The 25,000-nt window shown below is 35.4% G+C and overlaps 2 protein-coding genes across 2 annotated transcripts in view; both read right to left on the minus strand.

Moving 5' to 3' along the window:
- The window catches only part of LOC141379311 (uncharacterized), a 701,133-nt gene that overhangs the window by 633,624 nt on the left and 42,509 nt on the right, over positions 1-25,000 (minus strand). The gene's annotated exons all lie outside the window — the stretch shown is intronic.
- The window catches only part of rab32a (RAB32a, member RAS oncogene family), a 36,628-nt gene that overhangs the window by 3,993 nt on the left and 7,635 nt on the right, over positions 1-25,000 (minus strand). Inside the window, 1 exon segment of the mRNA NM_201332.1 lies at positions 3,690-3,967. Coding sequence (NP_958489.1) covers positions 3,690-3,967 — 278 coding nt within the window.

A 25,000-nucleotide genomic window follows, 5' to 3' on the forward strand; every position in this document is an offset into this window, starting at 1 on the left:
CTAGTACTGGGTTAGACCCCCTTTTGCCTTCAAAACTGCCTTAATCCTTCATGGCATAGATTCAACAAAGTACTAGAAATATTCCTCAGAGATGTTGGTCCATATTGACATGATAGCATCACACAGTTGCTGCAGATTTGTCAGCTGCACATCCATGATGCAAATCTCCTGTTCCACCACATCCCAAAGGTGCTCTATTGGGTTGAGATTTGGTGACTGTGGAGGCCATTTGAGTACAGTGAAGTCCTTTTCATGTTCAAGAAACCAGGTGTTTCATGCTTTATGACATGGCACGTTATTCTGTCGGAAGTAGCCGTCAGAAGATGGGTACACTTTGGTCACAAAGGGTTGAACATAGTCAGCAACAATACTCGGGTAGATTGTGTTGTTGACACAATGTTCAATTGGTTCTAATGGGCCAAGAAAATATCCCTCACAAATATCGTCTTGACCATGTCTACATGCCTAAATGTAAACTGAGTTGTTGCCATGTGATTGGCTGATTAGAAATTTGCATTAACAAGCAGTTGGACCGTTGTACCTAATAAAGTGGCCAGTGAGTGTATGTGTAGTAGGAAATCCATGTAACTTGATTGTTACTTAATACAAAAGAAAAATCTATATCGTTTTACTCCTGCAATGTAGTTTTGCCTTTTGCCAAGATATACCAACGCAAAATGAGACTGGTTTTATCATCCAGGGTCATGCGTTTATATTGAAACTTTTTTTTTTAAATATAATATAACCCTATGGAAACCTTTTTGTTTGCCTCAGGATGAACTAAAGTAATTTCCACTTACATAATTGCTGTGTCTCCCAACCTTTGCCTCTTGCAGTCTGCCTGTATTTCTGCCAATTTATATCATATTATTATAACATATCTCACATTTATTTTATATTTATTTCTATTGAATGGCATTAATTCACTGATTCCTCTCTTATCCACAACTATAGTTTTCATAAATATTTGTTCATTCAAGTGTCATTTTGTTCAGAAAAGAGAGACAAAAGGTGCAAAAACAAAATACTGAACAATAAAACCAAAATAAATCTCTTTCTGCCAGTCAAAAAAGAGACTTGCCTGAACATAAGGAGGTCCTGACAGATGAGAGCAGGCATACAGTTTTCACCATACATGCACGTGCACGCACATACACACACACACACACACACACACACACACACACACGAACACACAAACACACATTTACACACGACAGGTGCCAGAGCTTCCTGCCAGACATCTGTGTGCTTGAGTCCCTAATGGAGAGATCTATTTCAGAAACATGTGCTTACGCAGACTGACTGATGAGACACCTTCTGTTAAACTGCGCAGACCAGACACAAAGTGAACAAACACTTTAAATAGCAAGACGCACTCAAGATATTTAAGGCCAAAACGTTGCAACTTAGATATGCATTCCAAGGGCTACAATTTAACAGGGCGTTAAATACCTACACAAATCACATGCTACTCAAGTCAATGTATTCGCCAGAATTAACAAAAAAAAAACAGACACTTCCTTCTCCTCCTCCTCCTCCTCCTCCTCTTTTTTCTTCATTCTCTCTCCACAGACTATTTCCATCAAGGCAACTTAATTTAACCAGATCCATCCAGCATGCTTTAGACACATGTGCAGGGGAAGAGAGAAGACTAATGTGCAAAATATATCAAAGAAAACGCTGATGTAAGACTATAAACAAGCACCTTTATTCTTGCAGTGTTTTTAAGATTAAGCTGGTACTGTAAAAGATGGGACTAATTACCTTGATCAGGAATGACAATCATTTGTAGTAATAACTACTGTATCTGGAGATCAACATGCAGGAACACAGGCACTAAGAATAAACATTTTATTTAGAATAAACTGTATATTGAATATAGTAATTATGCAAATACTTCATATATATATAAGAATATATAAGATTGTGATCTCAATTCAAACCCACGCAACATGAATGATAAATGATAATGATCTACATATGCTTATTAATCCTTCAAAGCACTGCATTCAATGGTAATGTAGCGCTGATGTTTATGGAAAAGATACAAATTACTGTTTAATGGAACTTAACGCTGGTGAATGTTGTAGCAATTACATTGCATAACCAATGGGTGGTGACAAACAACCATCAAAAATGTCACTGAATAGGTTTTCAAAAATTATACTATAATGAAACATGAAGTTATATATGTGAATTGTTGATCATTAATTGAAAATAAATCTGATGTGTTGTACAAGATGTTAGCATTATCAACAACAGTAGCAAAGATCATTATTCATATTGAATATTTTCTTTTTTTAGCTGGTTCTTTCTTGATTTTTATTTTCATTAAAATTACGTTAAAATAAAAAAGTTATGTTTGTTAAAAACCAATGATTTTTGCAGTTATATTTTTGTATAAATAGAAAGCAAATGGTCTGTAACGTGACTCAAAAACCATAGCATGATCTAAACCATGAGATTTGTGAGATTTATTAGCCCTCCTGAATTATTAGCCCCCGGTAAAAAAAAATCCCCAATTTCTGTTTAACAGATAGATTTTTCCAACACATTTGGAAGCATAATAGTTTTAATACTAATTTCTAATAACTGATTTATTTTTAGTTTGCCATGATGACAGTAAATAATATTTTACAAGATATTTTTCACGATACAAATATTCAGCTTAAAGTGACATTTAAAGGCTTAACTAGGTTAATTGGGTTAAATATGCAAGTTTTTGTATAACAGTGGTTTGTTCTGCAGCCATTTAAAAAAATTATATAGACCTTAAAATGTTTATATATATATATATATATATATATATATATATATATATATATATATATATATATATATATATATATATATATATATATATATATATATATATATATATATATATTAAAAGCTGCTTTTATTCTAGCTGAAATAAAACAAATAAGACTTTCTCCCAGTAAGAAAAGTATTATAGGAAATACTGTGAAAAATTCCTTGCTCTGTTAAACATCATATGGGAAATATTTGAAAAAGAATAAAATATTGGCAGGAGGGCTAACAATTTTGCATTATTCATACTTATGTATAAGCCTAAACATACAGTATACTTCAACGTACAGGCTAATACATATATAGACTACATATCAATTTATTGTTATGAATTATATGAATTTTATTAAAAATAAAATCATGCCACACATTGAATGGAACTGATGATTCATAAGCAAGCAAATATACATATTTAGGTGAACTGTTCATTTAAATAGCATTACCAATGCAACAGTCATGCAAGTTTTCTATCAAACAACCACTATCACTGATTCAAACCAATGAGCAAAGTTCAGTAGCTTAAGGCAAGACATAAATTCGTTCCTCATGAATCCCACACACCCCGCACGCTGCTTCACGTGATGAGCTACACGCTGCACATTTGACATGTGTCTGGTGATTCAGGCATGAGGAGTGGCTAATGTTCTTAAGAATCTGCCGCTGTGGTGCCGTTTTGGCCCTAATACCATAGAGAATGTCAGCCATCTTAAATACTTGATCTAATATGGCAGCTTTCATGGTCTTCTGAGCTGATTAGAGAGGAAAGGTGTATTAAGAAGCTTCTATTCTTAGCAAAAATGTCTCGTGACAAGTTCTGCTTCGGCTTGACCTATTACAAACAGACATTAAGTGAGCGCAAAATGAATTTATATTACCTTGGCTGATGTTTCAAACCAACCCAAAAAGCCAGCCTCCTTGCAGAAGTTGTCCATGAGTGAGGAATTGTTGGATCCGTCTTTCTTCTGGTCGCATTTATTGGCCAGAAGGACTGAAGGTATAGGATTGCCATTGGCCAGTTTCACCTTGGTGTCCAAATCATGCTTCCATTTTGAAACAGCCTCAAACGTGGAGCCTCGAGTAATGTCAAACACAATAAATGCACCCACTGCCTCTTTGTAGTAAACTCTGGTCATGTTTCCAAAGCGCTCCTGACCTAGACGTGGGACATAAAAAGAATAAGTTATTGTATCATTGTAACAACATCGCAAATATGTTACATATCATCTCAATCACTATGTTTCCATCCACTTATTTTAATGGCTTTTTGGATTATCATATAAAAATGCCTAAATGTAAAATACATATGCATAAAAACTTGCACACAACTGAGTAGGATAAACTTTTTATCTGGTAAGAAAAAGTGTGCACAAACTACAATGGGAACACATTTATCAAATAAATTCCAACATGTGCATCAAAAAAGCTGTGTGTGTTATATGAGGGATGCAGACAATGGAGTTGATGATCCAAATGGAGGTTTATTATGAAAATGGGCAGGCAACAGGGTCAAACAGGAACATGCAGGAAAATCCAGAAATGTGATTAAATAACAGGCGAATAGTCTAGAAACGTAAAGGTAAGAAACGTTAACAAACAGAACAAAAGAAGGCAAGGCAAAGGAAACGCATCATAATGTTACAAAACAGTTAAACAAGACTCAGCAACTAGTGTGTGTGTACTGCTTTTAAAATCCAAGTTATCAGTTCATAACGATCCTCCGGCTGTGTGTGTGCGTAATCAAGGTGAAAAAGGAACAGGTGTGAATCTGTGGTGTATGACAGGATATGTAGTTCTCCAGCGATCTGCATAGACTATTTCACTGGTGATTGTGACTGTGATTTTGTTTTAACAGATCATATGATGATAAAAATAATGGGATGGCATTAATATACAAACCAGCAGACTGACCACATTGTAAAATATCTGAAATGTTGTTTTGGTCATTCTAAGATGCCTTAGTCAAAGTCTGTCATTAAAATTGTTCAGGATTATTACCTCCTTTCTGAGCAGCTGTGTCTATTACTATTATTATATAATTAAAATGAATTAGAATGACCTGGGTATTACAATGCTGAGGTGATTTATGAGGACATACCTTGTGTGCTGGACTTTTTGTTATTCAAAACAGTTAAAAAGTATTGTTAACCCGGTCCTTTGACAATCTCAATGTGTGCCATTTCCTGTGAGGAATGGGTTTAGGAGTAGGTTAGGTTAAGGTGATATAATAAGCAGTTTGTAAGAGTATACTACATAGATTATGCCAATGAAGAGTCCTCATAAACACCACCAATACAAATACGTGTGTATATGTGTGGGCTCAGTTTATCAGAAAGTAAGGGTGTCACGATCCTCCAAATCCTCGATTTGATTACATTTTCGATTCTAAAGGCACGATTCGATTCGATTTTCGATTATGAATAATTAATTCATTAATGACCAATTAATTATTTGTAGCCTACCGTTCAAACTACCTGACCTGCGTGGTCTTTATTTTAGCCATAAACAAATCATACAGTAAATGAAAAAAGGCAAGTTACAAACATAATTACCACCTGTCAATCACTTTTTTCTGCGGGACTCGTGAATAGGCAGTGATCTGTGTCGTTATAATGGCATCGGTAAAAAAAGACGCACAACCAACAGGAACCAGCCAACAGTATCTGAGGTGTGCGCTAAAATGACTAATTACACGTGAGTGAAAGATTGAAGCAGTCCTCTGACTGCCTGGACCTGCTGTCTCGAGCGCATGGCTGTGAGTGCGTCTGTGTCTGTGTGGTCACGTGATGTGCATTTTCAGAGGTAGAGAGGAAGGAGGGCTGCTCAGAAATGCTACACGCCACTGTGGATGTCAAATCGTTGTCGTTCTAAAATGCCATTTAAAAACAAAGACAGTGTAAACAGGGCCTGAGTGTGTACTTTTCGCGAGCGGATTTGCAACGGGGGCGGGCGGAGGATCGCGATGCCGGTGTTGTATATCGGACGAACCGTACGTAATACGTACATAGCAGAGCTTGCAAAACTGTGTGTTTTTTTTTTTTTGTCGACAACACGAACGTTGTCAACATAACTCACTGGAAATCCAAAATGCTTACACACCGGCGACTTCATTGAAAGAGGAGAGGGTTTAAGTTCTGTCGACGGGTCTCCTGCTTCTGCCGTTCAACAAGCACTTCAACAAGCCTGTTTTTTTTCCGCTTGGCAAGCCAAGCTGACGTGACATGGGGGCGTGGCAGCATCGACGATTCTATTTTTTTATTCGATAATCGAAATCGAGTATAAATTTTGATCGATTTTGATTTAAAATCGAAATCGTGACACCCCTATCAGAAAGTGATGACTTTGTTTTCATTGACTCATTAAAACAGAAACAAAGCTTTACACGCAAATGTTTTGTGATATTCCAGTTTTACACGATCTGCATCTTTGGATGGAATTGTAACTAGACTTTCAAACAAATGTCCTTAAACAAACAGACGAGCTGAATCTGCTGAAGCAGAAGAACGAAACAAACAGGAGAAAAACATTTTTAAGAAATAATTCTTACAATAAAAAAATTATCCATCTTTTAAATTATGACCCGTTATTTAGTTTACATGGCATTTTGCTGAAACACAAGTTCATTTTCTTATTGGTTTCATGATTGTACATTTCAGTTAACCCCATAATATCTGGTTTTAATTTGTGCATGTTTTGTTTGTTTAAAACAGTGTTAGACTGACTTGTAATAGCTGAATATAGTCTTACTAAAATAAACTTGAAGTCGGCCTCCTTTGCTTTACATTTCCCATTATTCAGCCTTGTAATATCAAGCATGTCAAGCTCATTAATTTTTCTTTTTATCCATTTTGTTTCCCCTTGTAAACTTGAAGCATGCTAGATTTATTACAAACAAAAGCTAATGCAAAATCTAAACAGAGCATCCCTATCCTCTGTATTGTCACTTGTAACATTTTTTTTCAGGTTTCCGAAACCTAAATTCATTAAAAAGATCTGAAAGTTCTTCAAGACATCGAGACCATTACGCCACACACTTTTTATTATTCCCTGTTGGAGCTGGTTTGGTAATTAAAGTGATCAAATGTTACCTCTGTTGTTCTGTATTTTAATGTATTTTAGTGTTTTTAGGACTGTGGAAAATAAACAACTGTGACTACAAATGAATTGCACCAACAACACAGTTTAATAAACAACATTATTCAGTTTGGGCAACACATTTTTCAAATGACTGAGCCAATTCACTTAAATTAAGCCAACTGAATATTTCAGACCAAATGAATAGTTTTATACTTATTATTTTCATATTATTGAATTAATATATTCATGAGAATTATTTAGATTTTATCTGCTATAGTCAAACTGACAGACCTAATTGTAAAAGGAATTGCTGTATATGCCAGTGATTTAATGCAATGGAAATAAACCAAAATATGTTGACTTCCCATCGTCTCCCATTACCATGTTTTTGTCTGCCTTAATCTTTAAATTAAGTACATGTGGAAGCCTGCAATTACAGAAAATTGATTATTTAAAATTGATTATTTTTTTATTAAAAAAAAAAAAAAAAAAAACTTTTCAAAACATTCACTCTCTTTGTTCCTTCAGAATAAGCTGTCAACCACTACCCCGAACTGCAGAGAACTTCACATCTTTAAAAAAAAAAAAAAAAAAGTACCCAAGGCACACATGCCCACAGGGGCAAACAGTGATTTGGGGGCCCTAAGCAATTCCAGGTGTAGGACTCTAGCACTGAAACTCAAAACATGATTCTTATGATATTTTTTTTCTCTGTTTATTTTTTTGTTTGTTTGTTTGTTTGTTTTTTTAAATAAACTGGATATTAAACATATTTTAAGTGGAACCTTTATCTTCTTAATGTAAAATTAAACACAATAAAATCACAAATAAAAAAACAAGTTCACAAAAGATGTTAAATACAGTTGATTAACCATATTTGTAATAAGATTTTAATATTTGCATGTACAGTACCCAAGGAACGTTACACTTTTGAAAAGAAGTAGGCTAATAACGTTAAAATCTTACAACATAAATGTATAAGAAATATGACTAATATAGGCTTCTTGCTTGGCATTGGTCCCTAATTCCCCAGGGTGGGGGATTAGTTTTCAGGGAGAAATAACAAAACAGGCGTGTGGCGATGGGTCTGGAAGTGTTGGCAGGTATGACACAAATGTATGGTTTTGTTAGTTTTGGGGAGATTCCAATAAAATGTTAATATGTTGTATTTGAAACTACATAATATCAGTGCATTGTACAAAGTGGCTTTTTAACAAATATATTGAAATGTTGTATTTCATAAAGGCTTCTTCTACATTCAGCGACATTAATATGTTATGTTTTGAACTGCATAACATTTAGGGATGAAACAAGTATAGATTTTGATTGTACAATTATATAGTCTGAAGAATAATCATGGTTTAACGGTTATCACGTCCAATGTAAATTTAAGCTAAATAATAGCTAAGTATTAAATTTAACTCATGTTATCATCTGCATTCATACATACATAATCATTTTAATAATTTGTAATGATTCGTCTAACATATCTTTTGCTTACATCGCACTGAAAGCAACGATACAGTGTAAGAGGTTTTCTACGCTCCGCCTGCGCGTGCATACTGGCATATATTCTTACTTTGGAAATAAACTTGCGCACGGAAAAGACGTGATATGAGAATGGCCCACTGCTATAGTTAATCCAGTGTGCGTGCGTATTATTAGCCTTTGTGTATAAGCTCAGAACTTTAAACTAGCGCACAGGTGGCATAACTTTTAGTTGCAGCAGTTTTATTCCGTACAACAGAAATGCTGCATTGAGAAGCCTTTAAGATTGATTAATCGTGACAAATTAAAGCGTAGTTAATAATGAAATCGGCTAATCATTACATCCCTAATAACGATATCAGTGGATTAAACAAAAGGCCTTTTCTACAAACACATTCAAATGTTTTCAGCCGCCCGCAGCAATATAATTAATATCAGGTGACTCATGCTCTTCACAGCTTTTAACTGCAGCTTGTGCTGTATTGAAAAGACGCACGTCACTTCAAAACTATAACAGCCATTTTTCAACCGAACTAAATTTATTTTTGATGGTCACATTATTTGGAGGGCCAAAACAAATTGCCTCGGGGGCCAAGTTCGGCCCATGGGCCACCAATTAAATAGCCCTGTTACACAGCAAAAAAATGCTGGGTTTCACTTAATTCCTTCATGTTGTCCCAACACAAATCAATGAAATTAGCGTTCTCTTTTTTATTAATTTAAGCGTATTGAATTGTGAGGGTTGTCACAATACTGGAATTCAATACCAATTGGTACTGAAAGATAAAAAACGTCTTTCCCGCAAACATTTAAGCGCTGTGGAGCACGTTAAATACAGCAATGTTTGCAGCTTAAACAGCTGATTTGCCATTGTGTTCATGTCCTCAACAGAAATGACTGTGAATGGCCATGAAGGTTATCAATTCAGCGAATTCACCACTGTTTACTGAGTGTAGACAGAATACAGGCACACTGGAGTGTTTAAAACTCACATTGACCAGCTGGTGTTCGTCTAGAAGCTGAAATACAAGCGATCCGCCGATGAATTACAGATTTAAAACACTCCAGTGTCCCTGTATCTGTGGTTACACGCAGTAAACAATGGTGAGTTCGGTGAAAACTGAACCGATTACCTAAACCGATGACCTTCATGGCCAATCACAGTCATTTCTGTTGAGCATGTGAACACGATGGCAAATCAGTGCTGTTTAAAAACGTGCTCCACAGCGATCAAATGTTAGCGGGAAATTGACGTTATTTAAAACTTCAGTACCGATTGGTATCTAATTCCAGTATCGTGACAACCCTAGATTTCAACTAAGTCATTTTTAGAGTGTACATGCCATGTCATTACATAAACACAAAAAAATGCATGTACACACATCAGTTTTCTAATCTAATTTTCAAATAAACCTTTCATTGTATACAGCGATAACAAAAGGCTATTTGTTTTTCTTTTGTAAGCCACATTGGACATAAATTTGCCAACTTCACAAATGTAAAGCAATTCAACTAATCGTTTTATTATTTGAAACATAGTTTAATTTGCTATCATGCTGCATAAATGTTTTTAAAAATAAAGTGAGTCAATGGGAGCATGACGAATGCTCTCAATAGTGTTCCTTTCCCAGACAACAGAAACTGTGTGTGAGTGAATCTGGTCACAGTCAGTCTGGGATGTGCTTCTCTGTCTCACAGTTCATCTTGCCTGGGGAGGGATAAAGCTCGGAACGGCGCAAAATCTTCGAAAGCTAGATGGACAGAAAAAAGGAAGAGTGCAGCGAAAGATTCACCCAGCGGTAGTTGCTAATAACACATCAAAGAAGTGACTCAAAGAGGACACACACACACACATCTTATATCCCACTCACCTAAAATCACCACACTCCTGTCAGTACATTTCAAAGATTTTAAATTCGAGTGGAGTTTTTAAATGCACGTTGTAGGTAGGGAAGGGATCAAATTAAAGATTAAGAACTGAGAAATTTGGGGAAAATGGAATAGCTTTAGAATCTCTGAAAATGGATTTCTCATAAGCGAAAAAAACGCTTGACCTCCTTTCGGATACAGCATGGTGAAACATTAAAACAGAGATGGTAAGGGGAGGAGAAAATGTGAAGAAGAGACAAAAGGGAGGCAAGCAATGGACGATTAGAGAAAATCTCACATTGAACCACAGAGACTGACAGGGTTATAGTGATAACTGCTTATTATGTATTTAAATTGTAGTTATATACAGATATTTTACTATTCCTTCCAAATTATTCTTATAAAAAGTCTATTTATAACCTGCTGTTTTCTACAAAACAGGAGATTTTTTTATATTTTCTTAATTATAGAATTTATAATTTTGTATTTTAATTATATTCAAACTGTTAAGACAAATAAGAAAAGTCACAAATATTTGAATTGTAATTTTACAGTTGCATTTATTTGTATTATATTGAAATATAAAAACGTTAAACAGATTCTAAGTTAGTATAATAAATTGATGTAGTGAAATTGATATATAAAACTGATATTAAAACTTTTGGACAAAGGTTGCAGCTTTGCACGCATACACGCTCATATGCACAGAAGATTATTGATTTTATTTTAGTATAACAGAGAAATTATTGTGGTTTTTATTCATAGTTTCAGTTTGTTAAAATGTAAATTTTAGTTAAAGCAATATTGAATCTCCTTTTGTCAATTTTTATACCTGTGTATTTAAATGTTCAATTTAAACCCATTTATTTGAACTATTTTAGATTATTTTAGCCTTTAATCTTTTTATAGACTAATTTAGATTTTGATAGAAACTAATTTTTGTTTTGTTTGATAATTTAATTTCAAAAATCAAAAAAATATTTTTGTTGTGTAGTTTAGTTTAGTTTACTATGCAACTAAAGTAAATAATAAAGCGTTTCTACAACAGCAATATCAATTGAAAATGTTTAATTTCACATGTTACTGCATTCACAAGCCACTGCCTTTTAAATTTGCAACAACAACAAAATTAGCCGTAACAACATAAAAATAAGTGCACCATTAGGCTGTGCGAATAATCAGAATCAATTAGCAATTGGAAACGTTGCGATGAGCTATAAATCGCAAGAGGCTGCGATATGAAAGATATATGCATTATTTAATTTCCCCGACCCAGAGCAAATGCGTGACTGCTGTCTGTGTGTGATAGTTTTACTAGCCAATTGAGTGAGCACACTTTTGTTTTACCCAATTAGAATTGTGCAACTGAACTATGCGGAACGCCCACAATAACAAACAAACAAACAAACAAACAGGAAAGCACGGACGATTGGGATGGTGGTATCTGTCGATTCAGAAGCATTATTAGACGAATTAGTAGCAAAGAAAAACAGGACATCTGTAATATGGGAATATTTTGGTTTTAAAGTCACAGACACCAACAGGTCATTTGTAAAAATTGTTGCTTCAGCATGAGAATACAGCAATCAGCACCTTAAAAAAGCACCACAGGCGGCTATATGAGGAGTGTCTTGTTAAAAAGTCAATTAAAAGTATTGCTACTGACACTCAATCTAGTAGCAAGCAGCAGCAAAGTGTAATTTCAGAGTTGTTTCAGCCATGTTAGTTTGCGGAGTGTTCTGCATTTTTATAGTTTTTTTTGTTGTTTTTATAATAAAGCTACACTATCGCCCTAATATCAGTTCAACTTGTTTACAGAAAGGTCAGGTGTTTACTAGTGTTTATCAGTGTTTACTGTTTGCTCTAGAGAAAAATTTGATTTATGAGAAATTAGAAAAATTTGAAATTTGAATAAATGTTTAACTTAAGTTAATAAATTTTCAGTTCCTTTTTAACTAACACGCACTGCATTTGAGCAGTAAGAAGCTACAATACAGTTTATTGAGCTGAATCTTAATTACAAAATTAATTTGCAAATCAAATCGAAATTGCAATATCTGTCAAAACAAATTAATAATCACAATTAGATATTTTCCCCAAATCGCACAGCCCTATGCACCATTAAATTACACTTTCAAATTGGTACAGTATTATTGTGTGAAGACTAACCAAGCCGCCTATATATCCATAACCTACAATGCCAGCGTGCTGAGAAATAACTTCAGAGCAGTTGGATGACTCTGGTATTTATGCAGCAGTTAAGCAGCGTCTCAGATCAGAGTTCAGAGAAAGACAACGATCACGGGCCTGTCTGTAATGCCTGACACTGCTTTGTTCTTCACTTCAGGGAAGCTAAGTGCAATGAGATTCGTGTGTGCGTGTGTGTGTGTGCGTGTGTGTGTGTGTGTGTGTGTGTGTGTGTGTGTTTGAGATGAGAGAGATCTTGTACATCTGTGCCAAGAGGCTGAAAAATATTGACATCTCACTGCATTCAAACTGCAAATTTATAAATCAGTGTCTAGAAAGATGCTTCATATTTAAAGCAAATTCAGGCAATATCTGATGAGCAAGAACTCTTTTTCTTAAGAATAAAGATTTCATAAGAATAGTTTTTTTTTGTGTGTGTGTGTGATAATTTTTAAAGCTATAAAAAACATTTTGGCCATTAAAAAGTTTACATGTTAGACTAACTTCATAAAACAACCCCAGATGCTAATATGGTTTTATTCAGGCAAACATCATTCTTGTAAACATATTAGTTTCCTGAACAGGAGTGCACTTCCTGAACTATCATAGTATGATGCATCGTTAAGAAAATTAACAATGTACAGTAGTGACAAGTGTACAGATCCATTATTTAAACCACGTTAATTATAATGTAAAATGTCCGTAATGGCACTCGAGGTGGAGTAACAACTTCTTTAGGGAAAATCTGCAATATTTGTGTGTGTGTGTGTGTGTGTGTGTGTGTGTGTGTGTGTGTGTGTGTGTGTGTGTGTGTGTGTGTGTGTGTGTGTGTGTGTGTGTGTGTGTGTGTGTGTGTGTGTAAATTATATTGTTTAACAAACACATATGCATTCAATTTTTTTTAAATCCAACATTAGTTTGGTTAAAAACATGCATTCATTCATTCTCCATATTAAGTAAAACATATGTAAACGGCACACATATAAGGCCTTTCCTTTACAAACATTATTGAGAATATTACATATACTAAAACATAAAACAACTTACAATAGCTAACGTGTAGTCTAATCTCATATATAAATCAGATTTCAGGAGTTCATACTTAGTTAATGCTCAACTAGAATAGCAGGTTTGGCATGCTGTCCCGGGAGAGAACCCTGAGCTCGGAGATAAATGAGCGCAGGTTCCCGCCTGATCAATGAGCATTGGGAGGGATACAAGCTCAGCCGTTTAGAGCTCTTTTCTGGTTAATGATGTCAGAATTTACCAGTATTTTGGAATGGATGGATGTGTGAATGATCTTTTCTGGAAAAATTCCAGAATGTCCTTGCCTGTGTGATCAGTGCTTTTTCAACTGTGTGAAAGGGGATATTAACTCATTCATAACAATGATCACTTGTCATAACTTGATATGATTCTGAATCAAATTGTAATGATTTAGCTTACAGAATGTGTCTCTAAACAATGTCCAGACCTAATACCAGAGTGCGAATTATACATTGACCATCAGGGGCAAACCATTTTTTTGGTTATGTTAGTTTGTGTAATACAGTCATTTATGTATGAGAAAATGTATTCTGACCTGAAGTATCCTCTGATATGCTACTTCAAAGATTACTGGAGGTCAAACTATGCATCTAATTTGACTTCACTTTCAGGCTATATGTAGAAACAAACACCTATTTTATGTGAAATCAAAATATGTTGAGTCTTGAAAACACTTACAATGTCTATTGGAGCTCTAGATCTGCAGTTTCAATCTGTTAAATGAATAGACTGATTAGTGCGATTATGCATTTACAATGGTATGAACCATAATAGGGGTGGTCAAATTTATATTTATATTATCGATTACTTTAATTATGAACATTATTATTTAAAATACAGATCAGAGCGAACTATTTATCAGTATTAAAGGGCTGCCCCCCATACATACATTCAGGGGAGATCTAGCATTAATTAGGGGGGTCAATCCCCCCAAACCCCCCTGTAATTTGCACCATGCCTAATACTCAAAGTCTTGGGGCAAATCCCAATTTCACTCCTTAGCCATTTCACTTACCCCTACTCCTCAGTTTGCATGTTCATATCTTTTTCACTTCATAAGACTTTAATGTATCGTCAGGATATTTATTTAAATTTTTTTTAACTCTCGCTGCACCAGTACCCATTGGCCTGCATTTTATGAACCACCAAGGATAATGGAGTCAGGAAAAAAAGAATCATAAAAAAATATGTCATGGCCTGAGTGTAAATAATGAAAAAATTACAATTTTATGTGCTTTAGAAATGTTCACAGAAGAACATGGGCCAAATAAAGTAGATTTTCCCAGGGTCAAAATTTTGCAGTCAAACCCTACTCTCTAAATATATATATATATATATATATATATATATATATATATATATATATATATATATATAGTTTCCAGTGATCAGCACTGGAACATGAAACACATTTCACCCCCCCAATGGTCTCAGTTCCATTATCTTCGCTCGTTCAGCTACGCACTTCACACGCCAAAAGCTCCTTAGGTCTCTCAGCAGCTAATTGCTCTTGATTGCTGGTCTAAAATTAGACCATTTAACCTCAGGTGAACACACGGGAGGGCTGACACACAAGAAGACAGAACCTAATTCTTGGCTCCCAGTCCATTTTGGGCACACAGCCCTAAAAATCTAACTCACTGTGATAATTTAAAGATATACTGAGCACCCAGAGACCAGACACAAATGAACTCATGTGCTGCACCAGCTGTCTCAGAGCAAGTTGAGAAAGAAAAATCTCAGAATGGCTTTTAGTTCCTGGAAACCAGCACGGGAAGGGCTAGAATTGTACGCTTGATCAATACTTTACACCACAAAATGCTGCGCGTGCTCACGTGCTGGTATGAACTGGCATTTTCTCAGAATTAATGGTTCTCTGTGTGTGGTGCTATTACAGAAAAAAAATAGAGCGATCAAGTCTGACTGAGTGAGTGAACAGTACCTGCAGTGCTTTGCAGAGAGTGGGCTACTTATCGAAAGAGGAAAAGAGAACTGCTGAGAGGATAGTGTGGAAGCAGAGGATTAGCACGACATAAAGAATGTAAAAAAAGAAGAAGCAGTAAGCTCTTGTATTAACTGAGAAAAAGCCACATGTGATGTAATAGTTTCACAATGAAAGGTGCTTTCCCTGGTCCATGGTTCCCCAAGGGGTGTGTGAAATTATACAAAAATGAGCAAGTCAAGGAAAAAAAATATCCCAAGTTCATTCAGTTCAAAGAACTTCTTCGTCTTCACTTTTTCTTTCATTTTGAAAACAATTTGTGCTGCGGTTATGCTTGTTAAGACTTTTACTTTGGGAGAAAAGGGCATTTCAGGACGTGTGTTCATTAAAGCAGCACCACGACGTATGTGTGTCGCATTGCTGAAGTAAAAAAACTGAATATGCCCACGCCTTGTTTACAAGCAGAGGATGATTCAATGCTGCACATAAAACAGTAGGGCTTTCACACAGAAATAAAAATTGCAGATAAACTGAGATTATGCTAATTGTCCATTTTTGTATTTCGATTTTAAAGTGAAAGTAAAAGGCACATGCATTTTTAATGCTGCCTCTGTGTTATTATTTATGTAATTTATTAGAAACTAATCATAAATTCTTTTAATTAGCTTCAGCCTTGTGGCTATTAAGGATTTTGCAGCAATCACGGTTATCTGAAGCCAAATAACCACAATTAGATGGTTCTTTGATAATAATGATGATTAATAAACATGTCTGAAGACTTCAACGGAGAGGAAAACCTCCAATATTTATTTATACAAATGTTTTCAGTGTTTCAGTCAGAATTTTATGAAGCTACTTGATGACATATGGAAAGTTTAGACCAATGGTCTTAAACTCAATTCCTGAAGTGCCACAGCTTTGCACAGTTTAGCTCAAACACACCTGCTTAATAGTGTCTAATAGTCTTGAACACCTTGATTAATTGGATGTGGTGGGTTTAATTGGGTAAGAGCAAAACTGTGCAGAGCTGGAATTGAGTTTGAGACCTATGGTTTAGTATGTTTTTGGTACTAGAGGTTTGTGCGGGACAAATTTTTTAGTCCTGCTCCCGGCAGATTTTGTTCCGCACCCAACCGTTCTCACCGTACATTTAGCCTTTGTTCACCCGATGTCCGCTTAGAGTAATTTTCTACCCGACCCGATCGTTCCCGTTAAATTTAGATTTGTTTTTTCAGAATCTCACGTTTAATTTATGTACTACTAAAAGAGAGAGATAACAGATAAAACTGTAAATTATGCAAGGATAGTAGTCAGTTTTGTTTGCCTCTTTAGTGATGAGACATGAGTGCCACCTTAAACCTGAGGTTCCAGTCTCGTGACTGCTAAAGGGTAAAACTTTACTTTGTATCATCACATCGCGCAAAGGGCTTTTTTTCTGACCGTAAACTGATCGTTTTCTAATGCAAGCTGAAGGACATCTTTACCTTGCTCTGCCATGTTGGTAAAGCCTGCTCTGAGGACTGTTATGCAGAAGATGCGCACACAGAATGTGTGAAAAAAATACATACAGAAAGCACTGGTTATGCATTCAGCATGTGTAACAGTCGTGAGCACTGGCTGTACTACTGTCGGGACTCGAAAACACAATATTGTTAGCCCGCCCTCTCCCGTTCAATTTACCCATTTGAGTTACCGACCACTACTGCGTTTTATTCGGAAGTTTATGCAGACCTCTACTTGGTACCTTTCTGAACGCTTCAGAACCCTTGACATTTAGTGCTAGATATCTCTTGGATTTCATCAAAACTATCTTCATTTGTGTTCAAAAGATAATTAATTGATTAATGGCAGAAATTTCATTTTTGGTCGAACTATCCCTTTAAGATAACAAAAAACTGCACTGTTCATCATAGATTTGTATTTTATTCATTGATTGTATGTTCTATTAAACTTAGCAACAGTTATAAAGAGGGCAGAGCTTTATGAAGTCAGTTAGAGAAAGCTTGTGCTTCTCTTGTGAACTAGGAAATGTAATTAATTTGTCATAAAGTGGCCAGTTCATACAAATTCATTTGATTGGTTGAGGCTTGTCCCCAAACCTAAACCTACCCCTTACGGGGAATGAGCAAATCTTACTAAAAAGTACAAATAAGATACAAATTAGCCAGTAGCCACTGAATCAAAAAGTTATGAATTTAAGTGAAACTGCATTGGATCAAACTATTACAACATGTTACAAGTCATGATGCTTACATACAAACCAGAAACAATTACATATCAAGAAAACCACCCAAAAGAAATTTGCATTTTGTTCTTCAACGAAAGGCTATTTCAGACAAATGATGATGATTTTTAATTTATTTTTTGTTCTTTTCCTAGTGCTCCTCATCAATAATGTATGTGCACCAAACTGTTCATGCAGGGAGTGAGAGGGTCAGGAACGACATGTCAATAATTGTGCAGCGGGAGACCTTATTCTCCCTCCAGGGGAAGCAATGTCAAGAATCAATCTCCATTTATCACCAATCAATAGACTTGTCTTTACAACTCTCAAAAGAATTGATGGGACGTCGGCCCGCCGGTAGCATGTATAAATATAGCACAACACAAACTGACAGTTTCTCAACAGCAAAAAGGGACCCGAGGTAAACAAAAGCTTTGACTGCACGACGGCAATAGACGCAGGCCGATCAACACTTTGAGAGGTCAATAGCGGCTAATGATTTACAATGGTTTTGATTAACAATGAACCCAGTGTTTTGACAACACCGGGTGAGTCTTAATGGTAGTGAAGGTTTATTCAGTGGCTGGTTCTGATAGATGTTTCTGATATTTTCTTTTCATAGAAGCACTTTATCAATTCAGAAATCAATCTGTAGGCAACGGCATAAATGGAATCTACTGTATAGAAGGCAGTCGTATGCTTCAAAAATTCAAGATATTGCGCAAAAAAAACTCCCCGTATGAGGTAATATTTGGATTCTTATGTAGTGTTAAAGATGCAGTAGGTGATTGTCTATAAACATTTTTTGTAGTACTGGTTGAAAATCTCTTCCCATTCCAGTAGTAATGATTAAAGAAAATGATCTAAATGTATTTATATGTATTTTTATATTCTGGGTAAGACATAAGAGTAAAGAATGTTTATCCAATTAAATATTGTCAGGCCGACAATTCCCATAATTCTGATAAGTAGCCCAAACTGTCTGTCAACAAATCATCACCTTTTTGTCAAAATTGAGTTACTGACATTCTTATTAAATGACAACTTATTTACATTATGGGTTTTTTTTTTATAAAAGTTGTTTACATTAAGACTTTTAACTTAAAAAAACAAATGTTCCACACATACTGTTTGCTAAGGAGTGCAAAAACTTTAAGCTCAATATCACAAAACCATTCAGAACGCAGAAAAAAAACGTATAATTTCAAGGTGATGAAATTTGAACAACTGCGCACCCGTTCACGCAGACCCGCAGATGCACGTTCACTAGGGCCGCGGTCACGTGGACACGAATTACTGCAGTAAAAACAAATGCTGAATCAAAACTTTGAATTCCTGAATCAATATTGGGGTGCGAGACTGATGAGTGAGACTGATGACAAGTTCTGCTTGCTACACAACTAAAAACCTGCTAGATTTAATACAGTTTTTTTCTTGGGAATTGTAGTATTATAAAGTACTGTAAAGTTTTCTATCTGGCAAATGACATGATCTAGTGGGTCTCTGTCATTTATATTGTACACGTTCGCGATTTCAGAAGGCATGGCTTTGGACTTTGGTTAGCATTTATAGCATTACATAATGTTTTGAATTTGAATGAATCAAGTGATCCAATGATTCAATGGGATTATTTTAATATAAAAGAGATTTAGCATAATTGCTGAATGAATCGGTCATACTTTAGGCACATTAGATTTTAAACCTGTATGAATGACTTTCTTTAGCAAAACATTACAAAATATATGTTTTCAAGAATGTTGGTAACCAATCTGTGTTGGAGCTTCAATAAGTCTGTATAGCTAAATACAAGTTTAGATGTACTGTAACTTCTGGAAGAAGAAAAAACATAGTTTTTGTAGCCTTATGTGTAATAAATTTCGCTGAATCAAAGTATTTAATTCTCAGGCTACTTTTTTTTCCCTCACAAATGTTTACTAGATTCACCGAATTATTTTTATAAAATTTTAATACTAAAATTTTTAATAAATTGATGGCATAACGGTGGTGCAGTGGGTAGCACAATTCCCTCACAGCAAGAAGGTCGCTAGTTCAAGTCCTGGCTGGGTCAGTTGGAATTTCTGTGTGGAGTTTGCATGTTCTCCCCATGCTTGCGTGGGTTTCCTCCAGCTGCTCTGGTTTCCCCCACAGTCCAAAGGCATGCGGTACAGGTGAACTGAATAAGTTGTGTATGTGTGTGAATGCAAGAGTGTATGGGTGTTTCCCAGTGATGGGTTGCGGCTGAAAGAGCATCTGCTGCGTAAAACATATGCTGGATAAGTCGGCGGTTCATTCTGCTGTGGCGACCCCAGATTAATAAAGGGACTAAGCCTAAAAGAAAATGAATGAATGAACAATAAATTGATGAATAGAATAATGGGGGGGTATTTTTTCATTAGATTTTTTTTAAATATGGTGTCGTGAATTATCGTGATCATGAACAGATGATTACTTAAAGGCTGGAGATGGTGCGAGAAGAGAGAGAGGGTGCTGGCGAAGGGAGACAGGGATACTCACTGTCCATAGCCATGGCAACCTGAAGTTTCTCCTGCATGGCCTTTATCAAGATAACAATCTTGTGGGTGGGTTGCTATGGCAACAGTCCAAGCCAGACGTGCCAGCTGCATATTCTTTTGGCGCTTTGTGGAAAAGCAACACACTTCAGACGCCTCGGGCCGTCGTTACATCTACGACATACAGTGCAGCTAATGACCAGAGACAGAGGCTTCACAACACTAAGGCAGAGGGGATCTGCATTCAACACCCCCACAGACTGGCCAATACTGACAGCCAACACTGTGACTGCCACTTTTTCAAGTCATTTAGAAAAGTTTTTTTTTTTTTTTGCCTCCCCAAAAAAAAACTGGCAAATGAATATAAAAGTCAACATCATCACTTGGAATAAATAAGCACTGAGTATAAACAAAGTATCCAGAAGACATGTCACGCATAGTTTTGAATGGGGAAAAGTGTAACAGTCAATATGGTGAATGGAGCCCGGCCTACTAGTACAGAAGCCAATCATTGATCGATATACTGTAGACTGATGGAGAAGCTCAGACCAAACGTGTGCTTTTACGACAGTTTGGTGATCAACAAACACACTGGAATCTCAGTTAACACTTGCTTCACAAACATAAGAAATATACTGTATCTAGATAAAGCTTGAAATCTGGACTTTTAAATGAACCAAGTGCACTTGAAAACAAAAGATTTCTGGTTTTGGAATCTGTATGAAACATTATAGACATTACATTCAGTACATTCAGTCCTGTCAAACACGCATCACATGACAGCAACTACTCAAACACCCACAGAGGATGAAAATGGGTAGAACAGTCATAAATGAGGTTAGTGTTGTAAACGAAATCTTTTAGAGTGAGCATGCCCATTAGCTCAGGCAACTTAAAAATATGCAGATTTTGTATGATTCGGATGTTAAGAAACGAAACTTATGAGGCGGTTGTTGTTTAATTGTATTGGTGATTCCAAATGTGTAAAGTACGTTGGCTGAAAGTGCTTAACGTGCTGCAATTTAAGAAAGAACATGAAATTACAAAAAACACCAGCAAATAAAGAGACGCTCTTCATCAATTTGACAGCACAAGTGTTGCAAATTGGTCACAACACAAACAACTGAAGAAACGCGCAGCAAATCAGTCACAACACTTGCAAATATGCACGTAACACAACAAAAATGTTTCAAGAGGACCCAAAAACATGACGGACCCTGCTGAGATATAGATGTTTTTTTAATTTATTTATGTCGTGTAATCAGGATATTAAAATAAACGGAAAACAACTCGCCTTTCAAAGACCACCTATCACTTCACTGAGCAACAGTCACGGCATAATATTACATCCATATCTCAGCAGGGCCCGTCATGGTTTTGGTTCCCCTAGAAACATTTCCATTGTGTTAAATAAAGTCAATGGCAGTTTTTTTTATAATGGAAGTCTATGGTACAGTTGCTAGGGTCCTGTCAGTGGTTGCTGTGGTGTGGCTAGTAAATTAATAGGTCATCAGTGATTGGCAGAATGGTAGTCCAAGTTAAATAAGCCCAACCTTAAGTCTGTATGACAGTCTGGTGGAACGTTATGAGGTCCTAAAATTTGGTTCAATGTTAAATCGATGGGACTTTTCAGAACTTTCCAGGTCAGTTTTCGTAAAACCATAAGTCAGATCAGTTGGAAAAAAATATCGCAACTTAATTCAGTACAGTTGTGAGGTTTGGAGTTAGTTTGGTGTTGTAGTATGAATGGTCTAGAAGGAGATTTGTTCTTAAAATAGTCTAAGAAGACGAAGGAATAAGTTTAAGTATAACAGTATGTTTGCTTTCCTAAGCCACCATAATGACAAAACGTCAGACTTAAAGAGCAATAGAATGACTGATGTAATGGTAGATCTGCATTTAGAACAATAGAATCATAGTCCAAACAACCGAAAGAACAACTGAATGATAGATAGAACAATAAATAGATTCACAGGATGACAGATGGAGCAATATTACCATACAGAATGACTGAATGACAGATTAACAGAACAACAGAGACAGATAGAAAGATAGACAGAACAGTAGATAGAATGAACGATAGATAAAATGGCAGATAAAACAGACAGAAAAATACACTGAACGACCAAATAGAATGACACTGACAGATAAAACAAGTGTCAGTAGAATGAAAGACAGAATGATAAACAGAATGATAGACAAAATGAAAGACTAAACAATAGAACATCAAAAAAATGGAGTGCTCTATAACGAATCCATCTAGTCATCACAATCACTGACACAACGTTGAGAGCTTCTTTAAGACTCCATGTCTGTAATAAGCATGTCGCTTTCAGACAGCCCCAGCAGAGCACTGCTATTCTGGGCCAAGGTAGGCGGGTGAGCCCCTGGCTTCAGTCAGGGCCCGACACATACGTATTTGCAGAAGGCCTTGATTACAGTCATCCAATTCAGGGTCATTATTGTAATCGCTAGTCGGTGCGGGTATGGAAAAACAGCGTACTTGATTAGTACCACCGAGATACCAATTATATGCATGATTAACAGGGTTAATATGCAGTGTAGAAGTAAATGTGTAAATGGGGCTGACTTTGATCAACTTTATCCAGGATGATACAGGTCTGAACTGGCTTTGGGAAATGGGCCAGGATGCCACAGTGAACAACGCCTGTGTTTTTAAATATTATACACCACACACATATGTTGGTATTAGGGGTTTACAAGGACTCACCATATGTATAATGTGTTCTATAGAGTAAAAACTGCTTATTATATGGCCCACCTAAAACCCAGCCCTCACAAAAAAACAACCCCAATATTTGAACAAAACCCTGTTAAGTATGATTATATGAGGACACAAGGCATGTGTTTGTAAATCACCTTAAAGGGTACAACTAGGTCATACCAATGTCATTACACAAATTTCTGTTCTTGTAAACGCACAGTTTATTCCAGATGTTTAACAGACACATTCACACATGCACCCACATACAGACTGAAAGAATGCAACCTGTGTAATTCACACATCATTGGCGTTGTCCTTGCAGCTCACTGTGACAACCAAGACTAGGGTGAGAGAATAAAAGGCTGAGTGAGAAAGCAATGAGGAAAGAGGGAACATCAAATCTATTTTACAGGAACTCTGGGGTCTAAATACAAGGCAATCACTGCTACAGTGTGTCCTCAAACTGAGTTTTAAAAGCACAATATATTGTTTCAGCAGCATTAATATCACAATGTGTGTGTCTGCAATAGTCAAGTCACATGATATGCAATGTTGAGTTGATGTTATAGTTGATCAACATTTGGGAATACATGAGACTTGTGGAGTCATTGCAAAATATAACCATAACAGAGTGAAACTTTATGAGTTGTATACGTTTTAAAGGCATTTTCAATGAGTGTAAAGCATTCAGGCACAATAACGTATAATATATGTATCTTTAATGAAGGATAATTTAATGAAGACGATTTTATTTAAAATTTTATTATTCAATTTCTGTACCTGAATACAGATTGACTCTACAGAAAACCATAAAGCACTATTTATTAGATTTCTTTTCTTTGCTTTGTTGTAATTATTCTTGCTTCCAATTTTTATGCATAATTCACAGTCTTACAAAATCACCCAATCAATCTAAATTAATGATTTTCCCCAAATAGAGCCATTCAAGCTATCTGGTGAAACTGTATTGTAATATAGATCACAGAAAAACAAAATATTGCAGATTTTTCCATTATGGCGCACCTCTAGTTCTAAAAGCACTTATATGTATTTATTTGTTTGGCATTCTATAGTTTTTCATTTGTTTGCTTTTAAAAAAGAAATGTACACAATTTATTTGCTATATGCATAGTTATACATTTTACATGTACATATAAATAAATAAAATAACAGAAATTTTATCAAACACAAAAAACAACATGCTGTAAACTTGTGTTCCCATAGGGCTCTTACTAATCGTTCAGAATTTCCTGGACTTGGTACAACAAATTTCCCAAATGCTGGAATGACTGAAATGTTCAGATAATTAACAATAGATACTTCCTGAAATAAAAACTATTTAAAAAAAAAAAATATATATATATATATATATATATATATATATATATATATATATATATATATATATATATATATATATATATATTTTTTTTTTTTTTTTTAATTAAATTATTTTTATATTTTTTATATTTAAATCTTAATTAAATTATTTTTATAATATTTATAAAAAATATTTTACGAGGTGCCTCAGATTCTCAGATGAGCCTAAATTAAAATAATCATCTTAAATAAATACAACTAAATCATGCACATTTTCTTTACTTTTGTTAAGCCTTACAGAATCAAATGTAACTATTCAATTTATTTAGCACATTACACAAGCAACAGTACACAAGGAACAGGCCATAAAAAAAATCTATCAAAATATAAATATTTCAAAGTTTCTTCTTTTGTGTTCACCAGAAGAAGGAAACTCAAAGGTTTGGAACAAATGAAGGACGGACTAGATGCAAATCCAACTAAAATATTTAATGTTTGTAATGCTGTATGGTGGTTGTGATAGCATTTAGAGAACATCATCAAAGAACTCTCAGAGATAATTCTGCTACAGAAATAAATAAAAAAAACTTTCTATTAAATGGGTCCTGTTTTGCTTTTTCACTTTTTGAATGTTAGACAGTGTATAGTGTGCATGTCTGAGCAAAACAAAAGTCTACAAAATTACAAACTTCAAAATGCACTCTAATGGGAGATATTTTGTGTTTAATATGAATCTCTTTTCAACAACTACAATGAACAGCTTTGTTTAGACTACAAGCATTGTTTTTAGGGTTTATGGT

Source organism: Danio rerio, chromosome 20 (genome assembly GCF_049306965.1).
Source record: "Danio rerio strain Tuebingen ecotype United States chromosome 20, GRCz12tu, whole genome shotgun sequence".
NCBI classification, from domain to species: Eukaryota; Metazoa; Chordata; class Actinopteri; order Cypriniformes; family Danionidae; genus Danio; species Danio rerio.